Source organism: Plectropomus leopardus, chromosome 1 (assembly GCF_008729295.1).
Source record: "Plectropomus leopardus isolate mb chromosome 1, YSFRI_Pleo_2.0, whole genome shotgun sequence".
Taxonomy (NCBI): Eukaryota; Metazoa; Chordata; class Actinopteri; order Perciformes; family Serranidae; genus Plectropomus; species Plectropomus leopardus.
Genome location: NC_056463.1, coordinates 36,386,234 through 36,409,838, shown reverse-complemented (window position 1 = coordinate 36,409,838; position 23,605 = coordinate 36,386,234). Strand labels below are relative to the sequence as shown.

Sequence of the window (23,605 nt, the reverse complement as noted above, 5' to 3'; positions counted from 1 at the left end):
AGAATGATCCCACTCATCTTCACTGCCGCATCATGGAACAGCTCAGAGCAGGATATAGCAAGAGTCCTTTGTTTATTTACAAAGAATTCATTCAGCAGCAAGGTGCTTAAAAATACATTTTATGTGGCATTGATTCGCTCAGGTACAAAAAATAACCTGGCCAAAATATTTTGATTTCACATTTGAGGCCTTCAGCTGACACTCATCCAGAGCAGCTCACAATGAGTGGTAGAAAATAGAGGAAATTTGGGGGTTTTAGCGGCTGTGACTGGAACAGATTTTTCTGACAGTGAAGCTAAGCTCCATCATGATGAGTAGCCCGGCTACAAAGTGACGTTCTGAAGCCTTTAACCTGACTGGCAGGTTTGATAATGTCTGCTCCTGCAAAATTTTGTCGTCTAAGGTAGAGGAAGTGCAGAGCGACAGGCTCTTTTCACAGGGACACTTTCATCTGCCACCATGCTGATTGACGGGGCTCATCATCCAGTAAATACAACACCTTCTGTGTCAGTGAGCGAGGGGTGTGGAGAGATCTCTCTGTCAGTCAGTCTCTCGCTGTTTTCCTGCCTCTGCAGTCGCTGAGCATCCGCTAATTGATTGTTTTGGGATGGCCCGCTCTCAGGGTCCGATCAGTTTTGACATGTGTGAGCTCAGAGGTCGCTGGCCTCGGCTCGCTCGTACAATGCCCGCAGCTTCTCGAAGCGAGGCCCCCACTCCCCGAGAGTCTCCTCCCTCCTCCCCTCTCCTCCTCCTTCCCCACTGCTCCCTCCATCCAGCCCTGCCGAGCTGAAGGAGCTGAGGGAGCCGGCGGGCGAGCCACCTCCCTCTGTGGAGAACACCTGCAGGGAGTCAAAAGGCCCCGTGTCCGGATGCTGGTCGGCATCGCGGATGATCTCGCACAGGTAGCGGGCCAGGTCCTGGCTGGAGAAGGACAGGGAGCGGCGCGCTAGCTGGGAGGGGCGGGCCTGGCCCTGCGCAGGGAGTCTGGTGGGGGGGACGTCCCTGCGGAGGCTGGTGGTGGTGGTGGCAGTGGAGGTGGTGGAGGCTGCAGAGGGAGGCAGAGTGGTGGAGCTGGTGGTCCGGCTGAGGGAGTCCAGTGGCTGGGCGGAGGGCGGGGCAGGGGACGCCTGGTGGAGGAGGTGATGGTGGTGGTGGAGTGGAGGAGGAGGGTGGTGCAGGGCTCTGGAGCGGCAGTACTGCACCGACTGCGCCGGGCTCGGCTGGAGAGACTTCTGCAGCTCCGCCATGTCGTAGGCGTTCTAACCACACAAATATACACGTTTATTCACACACACACACACACACACACACGGAAAGCAGAGGGAAAGTCCCAGTTAGAACAGAAACTGCAAAAAAATGAGAGCAAGCAGAAGAATGAGCCAGAGTGAAAGACAGAATGTTTTTGGGGGGAGATGAGGCAGAAAAGAATGAAATATGACAGAGAGAGAGCAGAAAAATGAAGAGAGAGCAGAAAAACAATCAGCTCTCCCCATAACATTTACTGTGAATGTTCCACCTATTTAAGTTTCCAATCTATCTCCATTTACTGTCTCACAGAAGTCATCGTAATTTTATCGTATGTGAAAGTGTGAGAGGGAGGCCGAAGAGATAAAAAAATATGAGTGGAGGTGATTGAGAAAGGAGATGGAGGGTTTCTCTCTTTCTATCCATCTCTTATATGAACTGCTGCGCTGGGGTTTAGGAGCCGCCATTACTTTCATATATACTCTAACAGCCTATCACTTTAGTGCTAATGTGATTCCACCAAATCTGTAACCACGGCAGCAGAGACAAGATAAAAAAATAAACGGAGGGATGTAGGAGGAGGAGGAAGAAATGATACGCACAGAGGAGGTGTGGGTCGCTTTGTAAAACTGATTATGTGATGAGTGGAAAGTGCTGATTTTATTCCTCCAGAGAGTTTTCAAACAAGACTCTTGAGAATTAACTGCAGCATCTGCTCTGCTATAGGTGATCAGGACCGTTTGTGTGTGTGTGTGTGTGTGTGTGTGGGGGCTACACGACGCTCTTCCGATCTGGATGGAGTTGCCATACCCCATATGGCAACTCCAGAGAGAGAGTTTTGTATGTTTGGCTGTAGGTGATTTATAGTACAGAGGACAGGACTTTTAGGGTTTTGGGGGGACTGACAAGGTGTCGCAACAATCTGTGTATGCAAGTCATTTTTCTACTGTGTGTATGTCTGTGTGTGTGTGCGTGTTGCAACATGTGTTTGTCTCGATCAAAGGCGTGATATTATGCAAGCTCTTAAGTACTGTTGAGTGCTTGTGGGTTATAGTGGCTGTTGGAGAGAGGAGATAAGGATTTTGCGTGGGCCTAATTAAAACACTAGAGCGTGCGTGTGTGTGTGCATGCATGCACGCACACACACACACACACACACACACACACACACACACACACACACAGAGTGAATAATTCTATTCCAAACTGAATTGACTCGATCCACAATAAAACTGCTACCTTGCATCCACGACTAAGCATTTGCAAATAAAAGCTATCTTAAAAAGAGTGCAGTTGGAAACATTTCACCGGCATGACAGCACAGAGTGCAACATTCAGTACAATAGTGTATCACATGTAACATTGTAGGCCTATGCTTGCAAGAAATGTGGGTGCGTCAATTTTGTTTACATAAATATGTTAAGTATGTTCATCAAAGACCTTTTTTGCATTACAAAGGTGATACTCTGATGGACTAAAATAAGTCTTTGATATAAAAACTGATAAAAATGTATGTTTTGTTTTTTCGTTGCCGAGACGAGATGAGACTAAAATGTTAAAGTAGTAGTTAAAAGTAGTGGTGTATTGGACCATATGAGCAGTATGCACTGTTGGGAGGGATACTTTTAAAAAATCCATTACAGATTACTGAAGAAATGCTATAAAATGGAATTTGTAATGCATTCCATTAGTTACTCAAACTAAGTCATGTTTTCTAAATACTTTGGATTACTTCTGGAATACTTCAAAATCAATCATCTAGCTGAGCTCATTTGTGTCCTGTGTTTTCCTGTATTAAACACAACAGCATGAACAAAAACAACACCAGATATGCAACTGCACATAGTTACACGCATTGCACACAACACCTATTGCACTCACCCAGTAATAAAAACACATACTGCACACGCCCAGTAAAAACAAACAAACAAAAAAAAAACCCTTTAACTTCATGACTCAGCTGTTTGCAGAGCTTTCCAAGCGAGCGATAGGAATAAATAGAGACAGGGCGTCGGCCAAAAGTCAAGCTCAAAGCAGCCAGCAGCCAGTTAACATTTTGACTGAAAACAATAATATCGAACTGGTGGTGGCTCGGGTCACGTTCAGTTAGATGACAGTGTTAGAGCAAATAAAACTAGAACAAATACCGTAATTCCTTTCAGCAATCTATTTTAAAGACAGTAACTGTATTTAGAATATCACCAATTTAAACTGTAACTGTAGCAAAATACAGTTACTCATATTTTGTGTTCTAAATACTTAACTTAGTGACCAGTGTTACTTTAATTCCCAACCCCGGCAGCTTGAGATCAGAGCACCCTTAAATGGTCAGTGCCGGATTGTTTTGCTAGCTGGCAAATAACCCTCACACCTGAACAGCCATTAGAACAAGTTGCGAGTTGATATTTCGCAGTAAATAAACAGCTGTGTGTGTCTGACTGAATGGTGAAGCTGTTGAATGGATTTGTTATGTTTTTTTGGTTGCAGCTGTGGCTGTTACCTTGACAGGCAGGTCTGTGGCAGGGCTGAAAATCCAGTTTTAATCATTTACTCTGTCAGAGGACATGAGTTTAAACCTCCAGACTAACATGTTGCAGTTTTAGACAGAAACTCACTGAAATAAAATACATATTTATATATTTAGCCTCTCTACAGAAAACCCGGGTACAAATATTTGTCTAGTTATCTCAAATTATTTATGGTCTGAAAGTTTAAGATGTTGAGCTTTTCAAACTATCAGGAGTAAGAGTGTGCTTCAAATCATCCTTTAAACCTGTCAAAACCTTGCTAGAGAAATGCAAGTTTGCAAATGTTTAGGAATAATATTCATTTGTAGAAAAACTTCCAACACCTTTATAAGCCCAATCTAATTAGTTTACAGTAAGCAAAACATTTTGACTGAAAGTAATGACTAATAGTTGATTAAAATGCAATTAGGTTTTGTCCACTAAAGTATGAGATCACTTAAATTTGACAAAAACTAATACTTTTGCTAATGATTGAGAGTATCTCAAAATTACCATTGCTTCTGCGTTAAGGTGAATTTATCCTCCTAAAACTAGTCTTTAAACCTTCCTTGTAACTGTGCACGACACGTGTGTGTGCGTGTGTGTGTGTGTGTGTGTGTATGTGTGTGTGCAAGCGGTGTACCTGGTCCTCCTCCCCGCCTCCCTCCTCGTCATAGTTGAGGACGTTCTCTCGGATGTCCTCCCAGCCGTCGTGGTGGGCTGAGACGTGGTAAACGCCCTCTTTGAGGCCTTTGTAGCTCCTCCAGCGAGTGTAGAGGAAAATGCCCAACAGCAGCACTGGAGAAAAGACAGAAAGTTGATGGAGACTAATCAATGCAGGCATTAGTATTACAATCTCAGTGATTAAAATCCTGCAGCCAGTTAAGGAATGGCCCCAAAGAGAGGTGCTGTTTGATGGAGTTGGCCTTGAGTAACGTTTGCCAAAAAATGTGAGCAGAAATGTGATGAGTTGGAGGGTTCAACTGATAATGATGTTTTAGGGTTCAAGCTAACAGGAGTTATTTTACTGCTGCTCTTTGGCAAAATATATTCAAGGATTTCAAGGAGTGTTTGCAACAGGTACCTTTTTACTCAAGTGATGTGTTGGTGGCCAGAAGTACTTTACACACACACTTCAGTCAAAAACTTTCCAAGCAACACCCCCCTTATCTTATTCTATTTACTGGTGGAAAGGAGAAGTCAAAGACTCCCGGGGTTGGCGAAATTGAGTATCTGTGCGTCCCCAGGAGACCAGTTCTTCCTGAGCCGCTGTTTTTGGAAGCTGAATTGACAACAACAAACAAACTGTGCCCAAGACTCAACCTTATTCACTTGTTGATATGGTAACTGTGTTAGCAAACAACCTATTTACAACTCCAGCCGATACGGAACAACATTAGCATTTATTTGGAGTCGTGTTTGTGTCTACAGCACTTTTTTTGATGCAACAAGAGAGCAATTAGTCGAGCAATTAACAAAAATGGTGGTGGTTAAATGATGAGAAGCTGCAACCTGAGGTGGAGTGCCAGGTAACCAGAAATCAGAATCAGAAATACTTTATTGGTCCACAGGGGGAACTGTGGTTTGTTGCAGTCACTCTGATGCCAGCATAGAGAATTATAGCAAGTAGAAATAAGTGGACAAGAATGTAAAAATAGAAATGTACAAATACAAATACAGTAATAGTAACCAATTAGTACAATATGTAAATATTGAAACAAAATTAAAGATTAAAGTGTGTATAATATGCTGTGTATGTAAGTGTAAAAATCTAAATTTGAAAAAATACAGTAACAGACAATTAGCACTAATATGTGAATATTTAATTACAATGTGGATACTATGCTGAGTGTGTAAAGTGTGTAAAATATAATAATGTGCTTTATGCTGCAATACAATGCATAAAACTACTATGTAAGCTCATAATAAAAAAAATAAAAAAGTGTGTGCAAAGCTACAATGAACAACAGAGAATGTTGTTATTGTAAGAATAATAATAACAATAATAATATATACAATACAATATAGAGCTGGAAGAATATATTGCAACTAGATTTTCTGACAGCCTTTCAAGCTTTTGAAGGGTAAAACTTGAAATGCAAAGTATGTAGGCAAGAATTTGTTTATCATTTACCAACTTCCCACATGGCAAACGACTTGAAATGGGTAAGTGCATAAAAGCTATGGTGACCATTCTGCAGTTATCTGGGCAGAATGCAGAAAATAAGCCTCTTCACATGGCTATAATATGATATGTATATCTCTGCAAGGCCCATCACATGCACAGTAGCACAGATGACTCCAGCTTGTCAACATCAACCAAGAAAACTTTAGGCCTGTGAATATGATTTAGGATACAGGGTTTCATCCCTTCAGATCCCCCATCCATTCCAATAGACAAATCTGCTCTAGGATGTCTAGATCTATGACTGCTGCTGTCTGACTCCACCAAAATGCACAAACTTTTTTTATCGGATGTCTTTAAGGTAATCACAGTGTTCCATGTTATCTATAGTGGACTGCAGGAGAGCAAGCCCCTTTTTAAAACAAGCATGGCTAACTGTGAGGAAAGGAGGAAAGGCCAGGCACATTTAAGTCTATAAATCATATTGTTAAAGTACATAATTTGAACATAAGACATTAGAGTGTCACTGGAAAATGAACAGGAAAATACTTTAAATGGGGAAATAGTTACTGACACAATCAGTTATAATGTATTCTATTGATTATGATCACTTCTATCTATCTACACATATCACTTCACTTCTTTATAAAAGAACAAAAACCCAGAAATTAATGACATATGACTGCATTTTGAGTACAAATCCATCATTACAAATCATATAGTATTGGAACATAATTGCGTTCTGAATGGGTTGAGAAACCAATAAAAACTCTGGAGCCAGGGTACACTGTACGTAAAAGAGACACCGCTATGCATGTGTTGTTGGCAAAATATGACAGAATGACAGACACGGTTATAGAGCAAATTAAGCACAGTGCAGTAGTAACTTTCACCACACACATTTGGACGTCACAGCAAATGGAAGCTTACATGACAGTGACTGCCCATTTTATTACACATGACTGGCGACTGGAGGAAATGAGATGGGGGGAGAGTCACAATGCAGCAAACATCGACTGAGCAAAGTCATGGATGCTTTTGACATTCCAGGAGAAAGGCTAGTGGCTGTCGTACTGTTTAGGCATTTTTTAAAAATGATATTAAAGTACAGATAGATCTGGAGCACAATTTTTGTAAGACAAACTTCTTACTTTAAAATTCATATGAGGAATTAAGATGGTTTATGATATGGAAATAGTGCTTGTCAAGAGTTTTAAATTTGATTTAATTGAGAAAAAAAGTCTGCATTTTCCAAATTTGAATAAAGGAATATGCTCAGTATGTGCATCTATCACAGGAACTTTTCTTTAGTCTATTTTTTTTCTCTCTAAAACAACATTTAAATTATGCTGGTCTCCAGTGACTCCTGGAATAACAGTAATGATGCATTGTGTTGCAATAGTAACATACTGCTTAAAGGTTTCATTCAGTTTCCCCTCTATAATGTTGGTCAGTGACTTAATAGAAGAGCTCGACATAACTGGCTAAAACATATCAGATTTCCAATTATTAAAGACTATTACTCACATGAGGCCACTTAAAATGCAGATTAAAATTATTCTTCACATCCTCATTCCCTTACAATTGCCAGTTTCTCTATGGTTAAAGGTAATTATAACTGTGTGATTGGATGACAGGCCTCGCAGGCGTAGAACGTTAAGTTATCGCCACTGAAGGCAGTGCTGACAGCGTTTGGTTGTAAATTACATCCGTAGATTCAAAGAATGCTAATGATGCCCTGACCAATGGAATCAGACACAATTTGTGGCCTGACGTTTGATTAGAGCTACTCGTGTTCCCGCTACTAATTGACAGCTTTAAAAATGTGAATTAGTCACATTTAACGTGTATGCTGATGTCAGGAGGTGTTAAGCTACAGAACTCAGGAGTATTTGCTTTAAGTTTCACTTCAAAATGCTGAAGTGATTCTGTTCAAGTAAAAAGCAGATCACATGCATCACACACCAACGGGCACACATGCACACTTCAACCAATCTGCATATATTTCCCTCTCTAGCATTGCAGTGACCTTTGCAGATGTGTAACAAATCCCCAGTGTCTTGTCTCATCCCTTTCACCTCTTGCCTTAGTTAACACTTTACAATTCAGTAGCCCCTCCATATTAACCTGTTTTACACCAACCCACCCACACACTCACTGTTCTCTCTGCCATTATTTTTTCCTTTTAATTCAGCTGAGCTTTTTTTCCCCTCTAATCAAACAGCTGAATCAAAAGCACTTTTTCCCTGCAGAACTGCAATAGGAGCAACTTGTAGAATCTGGTGTGCAATGTTGAGATAATATTTAATAATCCACGACCCCATATCATTAATTGAGCCTGACTGAATTCTTTTTGGAGTCATTCTCCTTTTTTTTCAAATCTATTTTTGAAAACACTGCTCTGTACATAGGAGAGCAGTGTTTAATCACATTTGAGAGCAGCAGCATTCACAAACCGCAAACGAATTCGACTGGCAGTGCTATAAATACCCTGCCTGCTAAAATCCTATTAATCTGAGGTAAGACATCAATGTGAAAAAATCTGCGATTTTAAACAATTCAAATGCATCTTTTTAACACTTAGTGCTCCTGTCTCTCCTTCTTCATCAACCTCTGCTTTTTCTTCTCTAATCCACACGTATTTCTTCTACATCACAACTAAAACCTGGCAGCCAATCCATCATGTAAGCACACCAACAGACAGCACTCAAACTCCCCGTGAATTGATAACACCCCATTAAACAGCCCACCCTCTGACAACTCTGTAAGAGTAAATTCACTCAGCCAGAAACCAGCTGCACAGTACAAGAGGAAAAATCAATATTCATTTACTGTCAACTTGTCCCCCTCACCACAACTCCAGTGTCTGACAGATTTATAAGATGAAATTGTTTCAAGAGATTCACTGTTTCATTTTTAGAGTGGCATTATGGCTTTTAATGGCAGCGAACAAGAAGTAGGGAAAAAGATAAACTGTGAGACAGACTTTGTTCTGGCAGGAGACGTGTCTGACTGCGGCAGAGAGTGGCCTTGATGTTAGAGAGGCAGTGAATTGGCAAAAACAAGGTCACAGGTTCAGCCCCCTGCCTCGACTGCAATGGTCCTCATTTACTGTGGGGTGCCCTGAGCTTCCCAGAGACAGAAAAACAGTGTTGAGGAGCAGCTGGTCAAACAGCCTCAAGGTTTCCAAACTAATGGATGATATGAGGCTTGATTCCTTACTGCTGGATCATATTAAATATTATAAATGAGCTATCTGCTGACAGAATGAGACAATGACAGAACTCATTATTTAATAAATTGATAAATTAATACAAATACAAAAAAACAAAACGTACCATTTCCATCCACCCAAAAACTGCAAAATGCACAGCAGCAAAAATCAAAGCAAAGCAAGTCCCTGTTTTGTTTTGTTAGCATGTGCAAGAAGAGACATATAGTATCTCACAAAAGTGAGTACACCCCTCACATTTTTGTAAATACTTTATATCTTTTCATGGGACAACACTGAAGAAATGACAACAATGTAAAGTAGTCAGTGTACAGCTTGTATAAGAGTGTAAATTTACTGCCCCCTCTAAATAACTCAGCACACAGCCATTAATGTGTGAACCACTGGCAACAAAAGTGAGTACACCCCTAAGTGAAAATGTCCAAGTTGGGCCCAATTAGCCATTTTCCCTCCCAGATGTCATGTGACTCATTAGTGTTACAAGGTCTAAGGTGTGAATGGGGAGCAGGTGTGTTAAATTTGGTGTTATCGCGCTCACACTCTGTCATACTGGTCACTGGAAGTTCAACATGGCACCTGGTGTCAAAGAACTCTGTGAGGATCTGAAAAAAAGAATTGTCGCTCTACATAAAGATGGCCTAGGCTATAAGAAGACTGCCAACACCCTGAAACTGAGCTGCAGCACGGTGGCCAAGACCATACAGCGGTGTAACAGGACAGGTTTCCACTCGGAACAGGCCTCGCCATGGTCGACCAAAGACGTTGAGTGCATGTGCTCAGCGTCATAGTCAGAGGTTGTCTTTGGAAAATAGACGTATGAGTGCTGCCAGCATTGCTGCAGAGGTTGAAGGGGTGGGGGGTCAGCCTGTCAGTGCTCAGACCATACGCCGCACACTGCATCAAATTGGTCTGCATGGCTGTCGTCCCAGAAGGAAGCCTCTTCTAAAGATGATGTGCAAGAGAGCCCACAAAAGGTTGCCACTGGAATCCTCTCCACTCCCCCATGAAGATATCATGGGGTTGGTGGATGTTAGAGACCTTATGCTCCTCCTCCTTCCGTTTGAGGACGCCCCACAGATGCTCAATAGGATTTAGGTCTGGAGACATGCTTGGCCAGTCCATCCCCTTTACCCTCAGCTTCTTCAGCAAGGCAGTGGTCATCTTGGAGGTGTGTTTGCGGTCGTTATCATGTTGGAATACTGCCCTGCGGCCCAGTTTCTGAAGGGAGGGGATCATGCTCTGCTTCAGTATGTCACAGTACATGCTGGCATTCATGGTTCCCTCAATGAACTGTAGCTCCCCAGTGCCGGCAGCACTCATGCAGCCCCAGACCATGACACTCCCACCACCATGCTTGACTGTAGGCAAGACACACTTGTCTTTGTACTCCTCGCCTAGTTGCCGCCACACATGCTTGACACCATCTGAATCAAATAGGTTTATCTTGGTCTCATCAGACCACAGCACATGGTCCCAGTAATCCATGTCCTTAGTCTGCTTGTCTTCAGCAAACTGTTTGTGGGCTCTCTTGCGCATCATCTTTAGAAGAGGCTTCCTTCTGGGATGACAGCCATGCAGACCAATTTGATGCAGTGTGCGGCGTATGGTCTGAGCACTGACAGGCTGACCCCCCACCCTTCAACCTCTGCAGCAATGCTGGCAGCACTCATACGTCTATTTTCCAAAGACAACCTCTGACTATGACGCTGAGCACATGCACTCAACGTCTTTGGTCGACCATGGCGAGGCCTGTTCCGAGTGGAAACCTGTCCTGTTACACCGCTGTATGGTCTTGGCCACCGTACTGCAGCTCAGTTTCAGGGTGTTGGCAGTCTTCTTATAGCCTAGGCCAGGCATGTCAAACTGGTCCACAGGGGGGCCGGTGTGGCTGCAGGTTTTGTTTCCAACCAAGTAGCAGCACACCAGACTTGACTCATTTAATCAACTGATCTCCGTCTTCAGACAGTTGATTGGTCAAACTGTGTGCTCTTGGTTGGTTGGCACAAAAACCTGCAGCCACACTGACCCCCCTGTGGACCAGTTTGACATGCCTGGCCTAGGCCATCTTTATGTAGAGCGACAATTTTTTTTTCAGATCCTCACAGAGTTCTTTGACACCAAGGTGCCATGTTGAACTTCCAGTGACCAGTATGACAGAGTGTGAGAGCGATAACACCAAATTTAACACACCTGCTCCCCATTCACACCTTAGACCTTGTAACACTAATGAGTCACATGACATCTGGGAGGGAAAATGGCTAATTGGGCCCAACTTGGACATTTTCAATTAGGGGTGTACTCACTTTTGTTGCCAGTGGTTCACACATTAATGGCTGTGTGCTGAGTTATTTAGGGGGGGCAGTAAATTTACACTGTTGTACAAGCTGTACACTGACTACTTTACATTGTGGCAAAGTGTCATTTCTTCAGTGTTGTCCCATGAAAAGATATAATAAAATATTTACAAAAATGTGAGGGCTGTACTTACTTTTGTAAGATACTGTATATAAGCATACGGCAATGCAATTTTAAAAATAAAATCTATTGATGGATTCAAGCGATTTCACTGATAGACACATGTTGGTGATCAAATGGCACAAACATAGTAATTCAGCAGCAAAAGGCAAGAAAGAAGAAGACGGCTAGCTAACATTAATCTAAGTGATGCAGGTTTTAAAATAGTTACATACAATGCATTTTGGGCAAAAAGAGTGGGCAAGCTTGTAGCTTACTACATACTAAATTTAAATGAAATGGTTTCCAACACTGAAAGATGATTGCAACGATATTCATCCTATCCTCTGATTGATATTGAAACACAAGCAGTCAGGTGATAATAAATACAACAATGCTTTGATTTGAACAGGACACACACACACACACATATATATATATATATATATATATATATATATATATATATATATATATATATAATATATATATATCAACTAATCAACTATTCTTTGAAATCCCTGCTACATACAGTTACTTCCTACAACCTACTACTAACTAATTGACTTGACTATTTGCAGCCTTGCATTAATATCAGTGATTTTTGAGTTCCAATACATTTTATCTGTTCTGTTTGATTATATCACTTATTGAAAATAATAAGATTTTATTGTTGGGTACTTTATTTATTTCTAAACTCTGTACTTGGCTCTAATTTAAGCATTTATTTCATGTAAAGCAACTCTGTTTTGAAACTTGCTGTATAAATAACATGCTTATTTATTAATACATCAAAATATACTGTATCTCCAGATTCTTAAAAATTCCTACTTTGGAATAGCCTGCACTGTAAAAAGTTGTTCTCTTTCAGTGTGACTGGCACATGGCTGATTAGGTTAGAAATCAAGATGTAGTATAAGATACATACACCCTAGGATATGTGGATGCTCAAACAAGCAAAACACTTTACATGGACTCCATTATGACTTTCTCTCCCTCACTTGGGTGTGAAAATATACAGCAAAATCCAGCATGTGAACAAAAACACACAATGAAAACTGATCTCGAACTGCTGTGAGGATGACCGTACCATACTGCAAGAACCAATATGCTCTGTGAATTAGAGCTTGTACCTATATAAGGGGGAAAACAGCCTATAGATAGACTGAAGCAAAGAAACTGCAAATATAAGAGGTCTGTTACTGCTTGGTGTAAGGTGGAGTTTATGTGTTTTTGTGTGTACACCCCACTCCCATTTGTACTGTGTGCCTGTGTTTGTGTGCGTGTTTGTGTGTGTAGAAGTGGCTAGTGTGGGCTCCATGGGGAAGTGAGCGAGGAAGCTGGAGGTCAGGGCATACAAGATGAATCTGCCCTGTTCAAAGGCCCTCTCTAGAGGGCAGACAGAGAAATGGAGAATTTGATCGGCATTGTGTGTATTTGTGCACGCGCGCGCACGTTTGTGTGAGCAAGCCTGAAAAGAGAGATTATGTGTTTATTTGTTTACACTGCCTCCAAGGTCCTGTGGTCTCTTTGACCATCACTCTTCTTTTTTTGGGGGGTTTAACTTTCTCACTCTTTCCGCTTAACTTGTACTCCTTCCTTATACTTACCCTCTCTCAGTCTAACCTCCTTTAACTAGATTTTTTCTTGGCTTTTAACAACAACCACCATGATAGGTCAAACCCCTAAGCTACTCCTGAACCTCCAGAAGATGCCTTGGGCTATCTGCACCACTCTAGATTTTACAAACTCCCCCCCTAAACCAATCCACTTCCAAATGTCATTGCCACAGTCCTAAAAAGTTCCGGAGCTGTTTGAAATGATCCAGTTTTTAAGGAACACATCCCAGTTCGCAATGACTTTTGCACACATTTTTAACTACAAAAGGGAAAATGTCTCAAAAATGAAAAGACAGATGTCAATTGAATGTCCTGCCGAGGCCGCTAAAAACATCTAACACTGCTCCTTTATTTAAGAGCGGACGCAGAGTGAGGCAGTGTGCGGCTAACTGATGAGCAGGGAAATCCATTGTATCTCGAGCAGTTCAAATGGCGGTGAATGAGTGTGCTTGTAATGGGATTTCCAGTCAGACAATCAATAGCCAAGCTGCATCGCAATGAGATCAGAGTCTATGAGTACATCAACACAAGTCAATAATATCATATGGATTTTAGCCTCATCAAACTATAATTCTGTTTACTGCAGTCATCTGTTTCTGCAAGCTCGATTTATCACTGCTCTGCTTCTCCCTGTTCTTTTCTCTGTGCCATCATTTGACCAACTCAGGATTCTTTAGGCCAGCGCCAATACGTTTCTGCTAATAACCTGCTTAAAGTGTAATGACCTTTTCGCAGGTTTCTGGATTAAATGACTATGTCTACGGGAAAATGATAGAGCTGAGCAATATCACCGACTGCTTATAGGTGTTGAGTTTCTTTCAAGCTCCCACACTGTTTAGGAGCACAAACCATCACTCAATTGCAGTCTTCGCACACAGACTTTCATTCCAAAAGTAAATGTGTCCCCAGCGGTTTTTCTGAATTTGTGTCACCGTTTTAACTCAAAGGGCAGTAAAGCTCTCCATGGAAACCTAATATAATACTCCAAAGCCAATATCTGTCCAATATATCAGCTTAGTCCACATCTGTTCTCTACCTTTTGCTCTATTGTTGTTTTCTCAAAGTAGCTGTGCTAAGTGTCACTTTCTATCTTTTCTTCTCTCCATTGGTCTCGTTATCAATCTAATGGTGTCCTTCTTTAACACACTGCTCCTCTTCTTGTAAATATAGTCTCAATAGTGTAAAGCTTGTTTCTCAGCTGTGCTCTTACAAAGATGTTGCTGTGAGTAGACCTTTATACTGACATGCACACCACTTTCAGGGACATGTTAAACTATAGCACACAAACTGGCAGGAAGGGGAACTTTTGCACTGCAGGTGTATGGTTTCAGAATAGGTACTTCACAAAGCACTAATAATTCTCTGTGTGTATTTTCCCTATATACCTCACATCGGCATGTGTCTCAGATTGCTGAACTTTGTTGTTGTTGAGTTCAGGTGTATATTCACATCCTAGGGCATGTGGATTTTTAGTTTGTCCAAAGCAGCTATGGAGGTGTTCAGAGATGCATTTGGTCACATTACTATTAAAATATAAATGCAATGAGTGTCCAGTCCAAACAGCAACTGCAGAGATGAATTATCAATGGACGGTTAAGTTTTGGAAAATGTACTCTCATCAAAAAATGTGGTTGCAGATTTGCAATCTGCTGTTAGCGCTGTTAGCTTGTTTACTTTATCACATGAATGTTAATGTCACACTGAGCCCCGTTCAAACTGTAAAACTTTGCATGAAAAAAAAAAAAAAAACACAAAACAAATCACCAAATATTTGTATTAAATAGCCAAATCTAATTTGACTGATGTAATTCTGAGTCAGGTACAGCTCTATTATTTTCCTCAGGAGTTGGTTGAAACCAAAACAGAGCTAAAAGGAGAGTGAGTAAATCACAGTGCCAAACGAATGCTGATATAGCATCTGGTGGATTTTTAAATGGCCATCTGTTAAGGACGGTTTTGTGGATACCTGGCCCTTATGGGACCTGATAGGTTGGGCCGGGTTTGGACCAGTATTTGCAAAACATGTTTGGATTCAGGTTGTGTTTAGCCTATGACAGACATAATATCATTGTTGTGCTAATTCTTGTTTAGTGCGGGGCTTTGTTATTTATGTGACGACCTACGAATGCAAAGGCTATTCCACACAGGAAAATATTCAAGTAAGTTACTGGAGGATGTAAAAAAAAAAATTGTCATCAACTAACATAACCTGTCTTCAGTGATGTCCCAAGCAAGCTCAGTGTACTTGCCTGCACCGTTCTGGCCATTCTAGCTAGAAGCAGCAACGGCGAGCAGAGCTTTAGGGTTACTTGGAGAGTAATTCAGTGGACAGGGCAGCAGTAGATGTTGCATTGGATGCTGTCATCTTCTACGAGAACTCCAGATAAATCAAGATGAAGATGAAGATTAAACATATGCAAACATTAATACTATCATTTATAACTGCTAATAACATTGCATAATCAGCTTTACTGGCCAAGTATGCTTACACAAACATAATGTGTGTGTTTTAAAACAAATCTACTGATATAAACCTATATAAAACAATACCTTTTGACGGTCATTTACAAGGTGCTACATGTGTAATGATTGTATACAGGCAAGCTGTAACCATGGTAACAAGAGCATGGCAGGGAGAAACTCTGCAGCACATTAACTGTATCAGGCTCGGGTTGGGTTGGGACAATAAAAAACAGAATGCATGTTGGGTTTGGTTAGGGCTCAGTTACTACTCTGTCAGGCATGGGTCGAGTTCAGACAGATCATATGCACCCAAAGCAGCTTGTTTCATTTCCATCAAGTGGCAATCAGATCAAAAAAGAAAGTATCCAAACATGTGGCATTCATCTTTCAATAGGATCTGTTTAAAAAGGACCTATTGTGCTTTTTCTTATTTTCTGTCCTTTACACAATGTTACAATGCTGGCTGCTGATACTAAACATGGCCAAAGTTTAAATAATGACCATTGAGTACTGAGTACTCTGTTTCAAAAGTTATTTTCTACTTTCAAGACCAGCTGACATCAGCTAGTGACTAATTTCTTTTTATGGTCATCTGCTCCAAGCATATGACTGCAACTACTCACATTACTTAGCCTATACTGCTACATATAACTACTTGCTTACATCAGCCAAACCTAATCTTAGTTGCCAATATTACTTATTTTTTGTGGTTATCAGATCATATTACTGCTGGAACATGTCTGGTGTGTGAGGACTTTGGTTTTTAAGCTTTTATGGGTGAATTTCCATGGTAGAAAACGTTACAGTCATTCTCCAGCTACAATGACAGTGTAGAGAGACTGAGATGGGCTGTTTTGGGACCTACTTTAACAGACAGATGTGCAAAAACAGAGCATTTCAGTCAGAGGTTAGACATTTTATACATTATTGTTTGTTATAGTGGCAAAAAGATCCAGCAATTGTCTAAAGAACATTCAGATAAAACAACTGGTCATCAAAAGCCTATGATGCCAAGACAAGTGAACACTGGGATGAACAGCAACACACAAGTGCAGAGAGAAGCATCAACCCACTGACTTTGGGCAGTTGGGGACTGAGCAGAAGTTTTCATCCTAACAAAAAAACCAAACACCTGCGACCTGAAATCATCCAAAATACCATCAGCAATCATGCTTCCTACCCTATCCAACACATTCTCTATGGTGCTTAAAAGCAATGCTGCATCACATATACTGTATGTGTTAAGAGAGAGAGCGGGAGAGAAAGAAGGAAGGAAAGAAAGAAAGTGCCTCTCCAATCACCTTCATAAAAACCTCCAGTTACCCAAGACACACACCCACACACGCACACACAGACTCGCACACACCAAACCCTTAACCTATAGTCAGCCCGCAGAGTACATTTCCCAGCCCCCCACACGTTAGCAAAAGCATCAGAGTCATGTTTCATAGAAAAGTAGATAAACTCCACCATAAGGCACGCAGAGATCATTCTCTTCAAAATGGCTACTGGGTCTGTAGGACCCACAGCCCTGATCTTGATTCTGCGGCTCAGCCACATAGCCAGCTTTGCCTGACTAAACAGGAAGTTCAGCAGCACAATGACTGCCCTGAGTACACAAGGCCCAGGATGAAGCTCCCCACACAGGAGGTCTCCCAAAACATCACACACAAACCCTTGAGGAAACACAGAACACCAGTGACTCTGACAGTGGTCAAAAACATGGCTAACACTTTCAGACACTCCACATGCTGGCCCCCTCTAGCTAACCTCAGGGTTGTGCAGCAGCTTCTGTGCCGCCTGGACCCGAAAAGCCACGATTTGTCTCTCAAGGTCGATCAGGCCCTGCCCCCTCTCTGGTGCAGGCAGTTAGAGCACTACAGCCTTCAACCAGTGATTTCCAGACCAGAAAAAGTCCACAATTTTTTTCTGGATGTCTGCCAGGAAGCCACTGGGAGTATTAAGAACAGCCAGTTGATACCACAAGGAGGAACCCACCAGGTTGATAATGCACCCTCCCCCTGTAAGATAAGTGAGGTAATAGCCACTTCCACCTAGTCAGCCTTGCCACCATTTCCTGCGCTACACCCTCCCAGTTCTCACTGACCCACCTCCTTGTGCCTGAATACACCCCCAGCAGCTTAAGGCCAGCCTCGCCATACTGCAGTCCACCTGGTAACTGTGGTAAAGCTCGGCCCCTCCAAGTCCTACACTGCAGTTCTTCACTTTTGTCCCAGTTCAACATGGCTGAATCAACCCTCTGATACACAATGAGGTTGTCCTCCACTGCCTAGATGTCCTCTCCATCCCTGACAAAAACGGTCAGATCATCTGCATAGGGCAGACACACAGATCGGCCTGTCAATCCCAATCTCAGGACAAGCACTTGGCAACCATTTTGCAGTCTACAGAAAGCAAAGCTACTGGCCTCCAGGTCCTGAGCTTGCTTAAGTCCCCTTTCTTTGGCAGGAGAGCCAGAACTGCCTGCTGGCAACTCAGGAGAAGCTTCCTCACCCTGTTGCACTCACGAACAACACGAAACACATCCTGACCAACAATGCCCAGAATGCCTTAGAAAAGTCCACCATCAGACCATCAACCCCTGGGGCACGGCCTGGAGTCACCTGGGAGACTGCTTTGGACAGCTCACCAAAGGTCAGAGGGGAGTCCAGGTTAGTTCGTTGTGTTAATGAAAGCTGGAGAAGATCCTCCAGCAATGTCTCTGTACACACAGGGTCACATAGTTCAGAACCATACAGTTCAGAATAAAACCGCAGCAGGACAGCATCTCCCCTATCACATGTGACATGCCTGTTTGCTAACCGCAGACAATGCATTTGCTCTTGTTCCTAAAACTTCTTCTCCAAGCCAAAGAAAAAGGAGCTAGGAGCATCCATTTCTCTCAGCATGGCAAATCTAGCTCCCACAAGCATGCTCTTTGTTCTGTCGTGGAGGCAAATCCCCAGATCCTTGGGCAGCTCTGAAAAATTCTTTCAGAGCCCCCCACTATCACTCCCCATCAACTCAACCTCCACCTGCCCAATGCTCCAAAAGTCTCAAGGGCCCATCTGGACTCAGTTGTGGAAAAGGCAGTATACTGCTGACAGAAAAGCCTTATCTGGGCCTGACTTGTATCCCACCACTGAATCAGGGACTCAAACTGACCCTCTCTCTTCCTCCAACTCTCCCAAAACTCTTAAAAAACTGGCGCAAAAGATGGCATCTTGTAAAAACTTTACGTTAAATTTCCAATAAGCAGAGCAGCGGGGCCCTAGTGAGATAACTAAATGTGCAGCTACAAAATGGTGATCAGTAAAAACAAACTGGGCAGATTCAGCTTTCTCTAACCTGTTGCTATGCTGACTGAAAATATAAAGGCGGTCAAGCCCAGCTGCACTTACCCTGTCCTTCAGCACGTTGACCCAGGTAAAATGCCTTGCTTGTGGGTTCGCCATGTGTCCACTAAATCACTGGCCCCTATTACATTCCTTAAAGCAGCTGCAGACCCAGGATGAAGCTCCCCCCACTTCTATCCACGGTGGGGTCCACAGTGTAGTTCCAGTCACCCCTAACACCAGCGCCACATCAGGGTTCAGAGCTTACAGCCTAAACAACACTATCCTTTCCCTGCCTGTATTAGGAGCATACATGTTAATGAACACAAACTCCCTGTCCTGGATGCAAGCGCTCACCAACAGCAGCCTGCCTTTTCACACCTCCCTCTGAGAGAGGACGCTTACCCCTAAACCTGGAGAAAACAGGATTGCCACCCCTGCACTAACATTTGTGCCATGACTCATTACCAAGCTCCCCTCCAGCTGAACCTCCTGTCAGCCTAATTACCAACATCACTATTCGTCTCTTGTAAGAACATGACACTCACATTTTTATGTTTAACATATTTGAAAACCAACCCCTTTTTTACCCCATCTCTGGTTCCATTAACATTGAGGGAGCGTACACATAGGACCTCCATGAGAGAGAGGAGGAAGAAAAAAAAAACAGAAACCAGAAGAGAAGCCCCACTGGCAGATGTGATCCATGTGACTTATTCATTTAACGCCAAACTAAATAATAAACTTTTCCTCACATTAGTGACCCATTTATTCAAACAAAATGTATTCCTGGGTGTCATCAGAAAAGAGTCAGTACTCTTAACAGTGTGACTTGTGGATCTCAGGAACTTCTCTTTGTCTGGGAGGAACCCCTTCAGAGAAAGCTCTTTTTGTTTTTTGTCACTTTCAGGAACTGGCTGAGCTCCTTCACTGTATACAGCTTGTCCTTTCCCTGCCCCTCCACCTCAGAGTCAGATACTGATGAGAACTCATCATCTGTCCCTCCACCCTCAAGCTCCATCTGATCCTCCTCCACCTGCTGGCTCCCCTCACTCACTAGACCACATCTCCGCCCTACAACAAGGGTCTTATCCTGAGCCAATAGCTCCCCGAGGGCCCCCCCTGTTCCTCCACTGTGTCCTTCACCCCCTCCACAGGCCCACCACCCTCACTCACCTCTCCAAAACCCTCACCCAGCCCCCTCTCCTGACTCTCCTTGCTCCGGCCCTGGCCCACTCTCACCTGTCCGCCTGGCTCCGTCAATAGCCGCCTGCTCGTCCGTCTCCTCCACCCCGCCTGTCCCTGCCCACTGCTCCGCCTCACTCACAGCAGGGCCCTCATGTGTAGCCTGCTTTAATTTATGTAAGGCTTCTCCCTCTGCATACTTTGCATACGCACACGGGAACCTCTTGTGTCCGATGTCCCTGCACTCAAAACACCCCTGACTGTCAATGTTCGTGTAAACACCTGTCTTTGGAGCCACAGGACATGCTTCAGCCCTGGGTCTTTACACCCAAGAGTGATTGGCTTGACCCGCTGGCAAACCTCCCGAAATGGAGAAGTTCTTTTGCCAGAGCATCGACTTTAATAGCAACCCTCATAGCCGGAGCTGACAGTGGCAACATGGCTACCATAACCCTGTTTTGCCCAGATACCACTTCTTCAGAAACACCACCACAGCTTTATTCATCCTCGATGCATAAGACAGATTATTGCATCAAAACATCCTCCCCCGTGATGCTGCTCTCTGGTACACACATCACTCCATGACGGAGAGACATGCCCCCCCCCCCAAATGCGAGGCCATGCTGATCGCAACACATCGTCTCCCCTCCTTCCCAAAAAAAACACTATAACCCCCCTCCCTGCTCCATCACCCAACGTGTGTACCACTTAAACCACTAAAATAGAAGAAAACTCATCTCAGTGTGCAAAAAGAAAATAAAGAAAGGAAAAAAAAACTAACCAAAGGAAAGGAAATGGACGAAAAGCTTAGCGCAAACCCTGCACACACCCCCCTCCCCAGGAAGGAGTCAGGAAGACAGAGACGGAGAAAGAAAGAAAGAAAGAAAGAAAGAAAGAATACCTATTTTTCAGTTCATGGGGAATTAGGTCATGGGTTGTAAAAACAAAATCCTTAGATATAAGATAGACACACACTAACCTGAACAAAATATATATATATTAAGTTCTCAGCATAATTGGGAATGGAATTCTCCAATTTTAGAGCACAAACTTCCATCATTAAGACATTACCTCCTGAACCTGTGTTGGTCAAGTCCCAATAGGAAGTCATAATGATGGTTCTCACAGGGTACAAGAGCAGCACAGGAACACTGGGAAATGATTTCATTTAGACTGTAAATGCATTTGAAATTATGTTGTGTATATTTTTACTTTGTGGAAACTAAGCTTATTTCCTTAGTGAGGAACTCAGTTTGTGGGTGACTCAAGATGAAGAGTTAACTTGGTTTATTTGAACTTTGTTGAAGTTTGTCACTGATGCAAGTTTGCTGGACTTTTGCCTTTGACCTATCTTATTAGCTGCGATTATGAAGATAACATTTCTCCAATCCATCTTAACTGTTCACAAGGACGCTAAATAAATGAATCCAAAATGGTGCGCTTTTAAATGCCCCAAAGGAATCAATCAGGAAATAACTTCATTGACTTGTGCAAAGATGTTCTGCCTGCTTTAAAGTGCCTCATCTGCCTGAAATATAACTGAAGTTCTTTTTAAAACTTTTCTTTTTAACCTCATTGAGAAAAATATTTATTCAAAAGATAAAGTTTAGCAGGGCAAGGGATAGTACAGTTAATATAATTTACAAGTAAGTAACCTAAGTGTGACCCAGGTTATTTTCTGTAGTTATGAATTACAGTTGTCCCCTAAACACCTCACCGGCAATCAGCTGACATTACAATTTAGCGATTTTCTCTCAACCTCCCATTTGCCGGCTACGGCAGTGGCAATAACAGTTTTTATGTCCAGCAGCTCCACATCACAGCCTGTAACAACAATATCACACAAGGCTATCGTTTCAAAATCAAAGAAAGCATATATTCGGCAGAGCACTAACATGAGAATGTGGCACTATCAGAGCGGCCATGAATGATCTCTGTTAAAATCAGCAGCAGGAGGCTCTTAGATAGGTTGTGTTCGTATGCACCAGCTGTGTCCCCTAATGTTACCCTGACGTGGGGCCAATGTGTGCAGAAAGATTATTTGATTTCCTTATGATAACAAGAGAAACAACGGGATATGGATATTCAGTGCTAAAAATTTCAAACTGAATGAATTATGTAAGGATCACAACACTCTTGTTAACTGGATTAAAAATTCTTTCTGATTGGTTCCATTCAGGTCAGTCTTTTCCAACGGAGGTGGTTCCATGGGGCGTTTTTATTCTGAATGGGCTATTAATCTAGTTTTTAGTGGAACATTATGGTCATTGTAAGTGCACTTATTGAGTGAGAGGCAGGACAAATACTGTATGTAGGAGAACTGGATATAGTTCCAAGATCATAGAATATTAGTTGAGTACTTGCAGACACTGAAAAAGTGCTTCAGGAGTTTGTGTTGTTTTAGATTTTTTAAGTCTTTCTTCACGTACACCTTGTTGTGATGTGGCACTTTGGGACTTTCTACAAATGTCAGTATTTTTGAAATATATGGTAAATAGTGTTTTATTATTAAAAGGATGAAAAGAGTGTCTGGGGAAATATAAGAAAAGCTTATTTTTTTGTGTCAGACGGCTGCAGGGGTGTGCCCTGTCTGTCTTTGAGTGACTAACGTTATTGTTAGAATGTATGATGCTCAGGAATCACTGCACAGCCCAGTGAAGCTCCTGGGGCTCCGGTACAACCTGGACAGTTTTGTTAGAGGGCTGACGCACATCAGCAGAAATCCACATTCACTTAACCTTCATGTCAGTAAACTACGGAAAAGGGTCAGAACATGCATTTTCCTAAACGCCTCACAGACTGAATGCATACATTAACCACTTCACCCTCCTTTCACAGGAAAAAGAGCAGCCTTCCCTATCAGACTAATTATCTTTGACTTACATTGCCTGAGTTGATAATAATGTACTCACGTACTCCTCAGCAGTACATCCAGCGCCACATGAGTTAAGTAGGTATTAATGTACTTTCAGCTGGAGAGATCTGGGTATTCTGTGGAATATGAAGACAGATTTGGTGGGAGACTCAATAAGGGGCTACCTATGCTGTGTTTAGTCAAGATTAAAATGGGTTTGGGCCCTGAGCTTGCTGCTGCGCTGTTAGACCACTGCCGTTTGAAGCACTTACACAGCAAAGATTAACTCTGCTCTAATCATTTAAGTGAAATTGACTATGTTTTGCTTTTGGGCATTGTACGCTGATTGTCTGAATTTTTTGTGTGTTCATCTTGATGCTGCTGTTTAAGGCAGATCTCTGTAAGGAAAAAAAGATGGTGAATTTAAAGCCCAAAAACCACTGTTAAACTGTTCAACTGCACTTGATCAGACAAACTAGCACATCAAACCTTTGTTGCATGTTACGCTGCTTTACTGTTTGTAAGGCATGCTGGTATTAATAAACTATTTTTAACCCTTTTGGTGCTATTACTTGTATACCTTTAC

At 42.4% G+C, this 23,605-nt stretch overlaps 1 protein-coding gene across 1 annotated transcript in view; it reads right to left on the bottom strand.

Annotated features, from left to right (window-relative positions):
- Positions 1-650: 650 nt before the first annotated feature.
- Positions 651-23,605, bottom strand: part of si:ch211-186j3.6 (neural-cadherin) — a 384,238-nt gene continuing 361,283 nt past the window's right edge. The window contains 2 exon segments of the mRNA XM_042487073.1: positions 651-1,259; positions 4,396-4,550. Of these exon segments, the coding sequence (XP_042343007.1) occupies positions 651-1,259; positions 4,396-4,550 (764 nt within the window).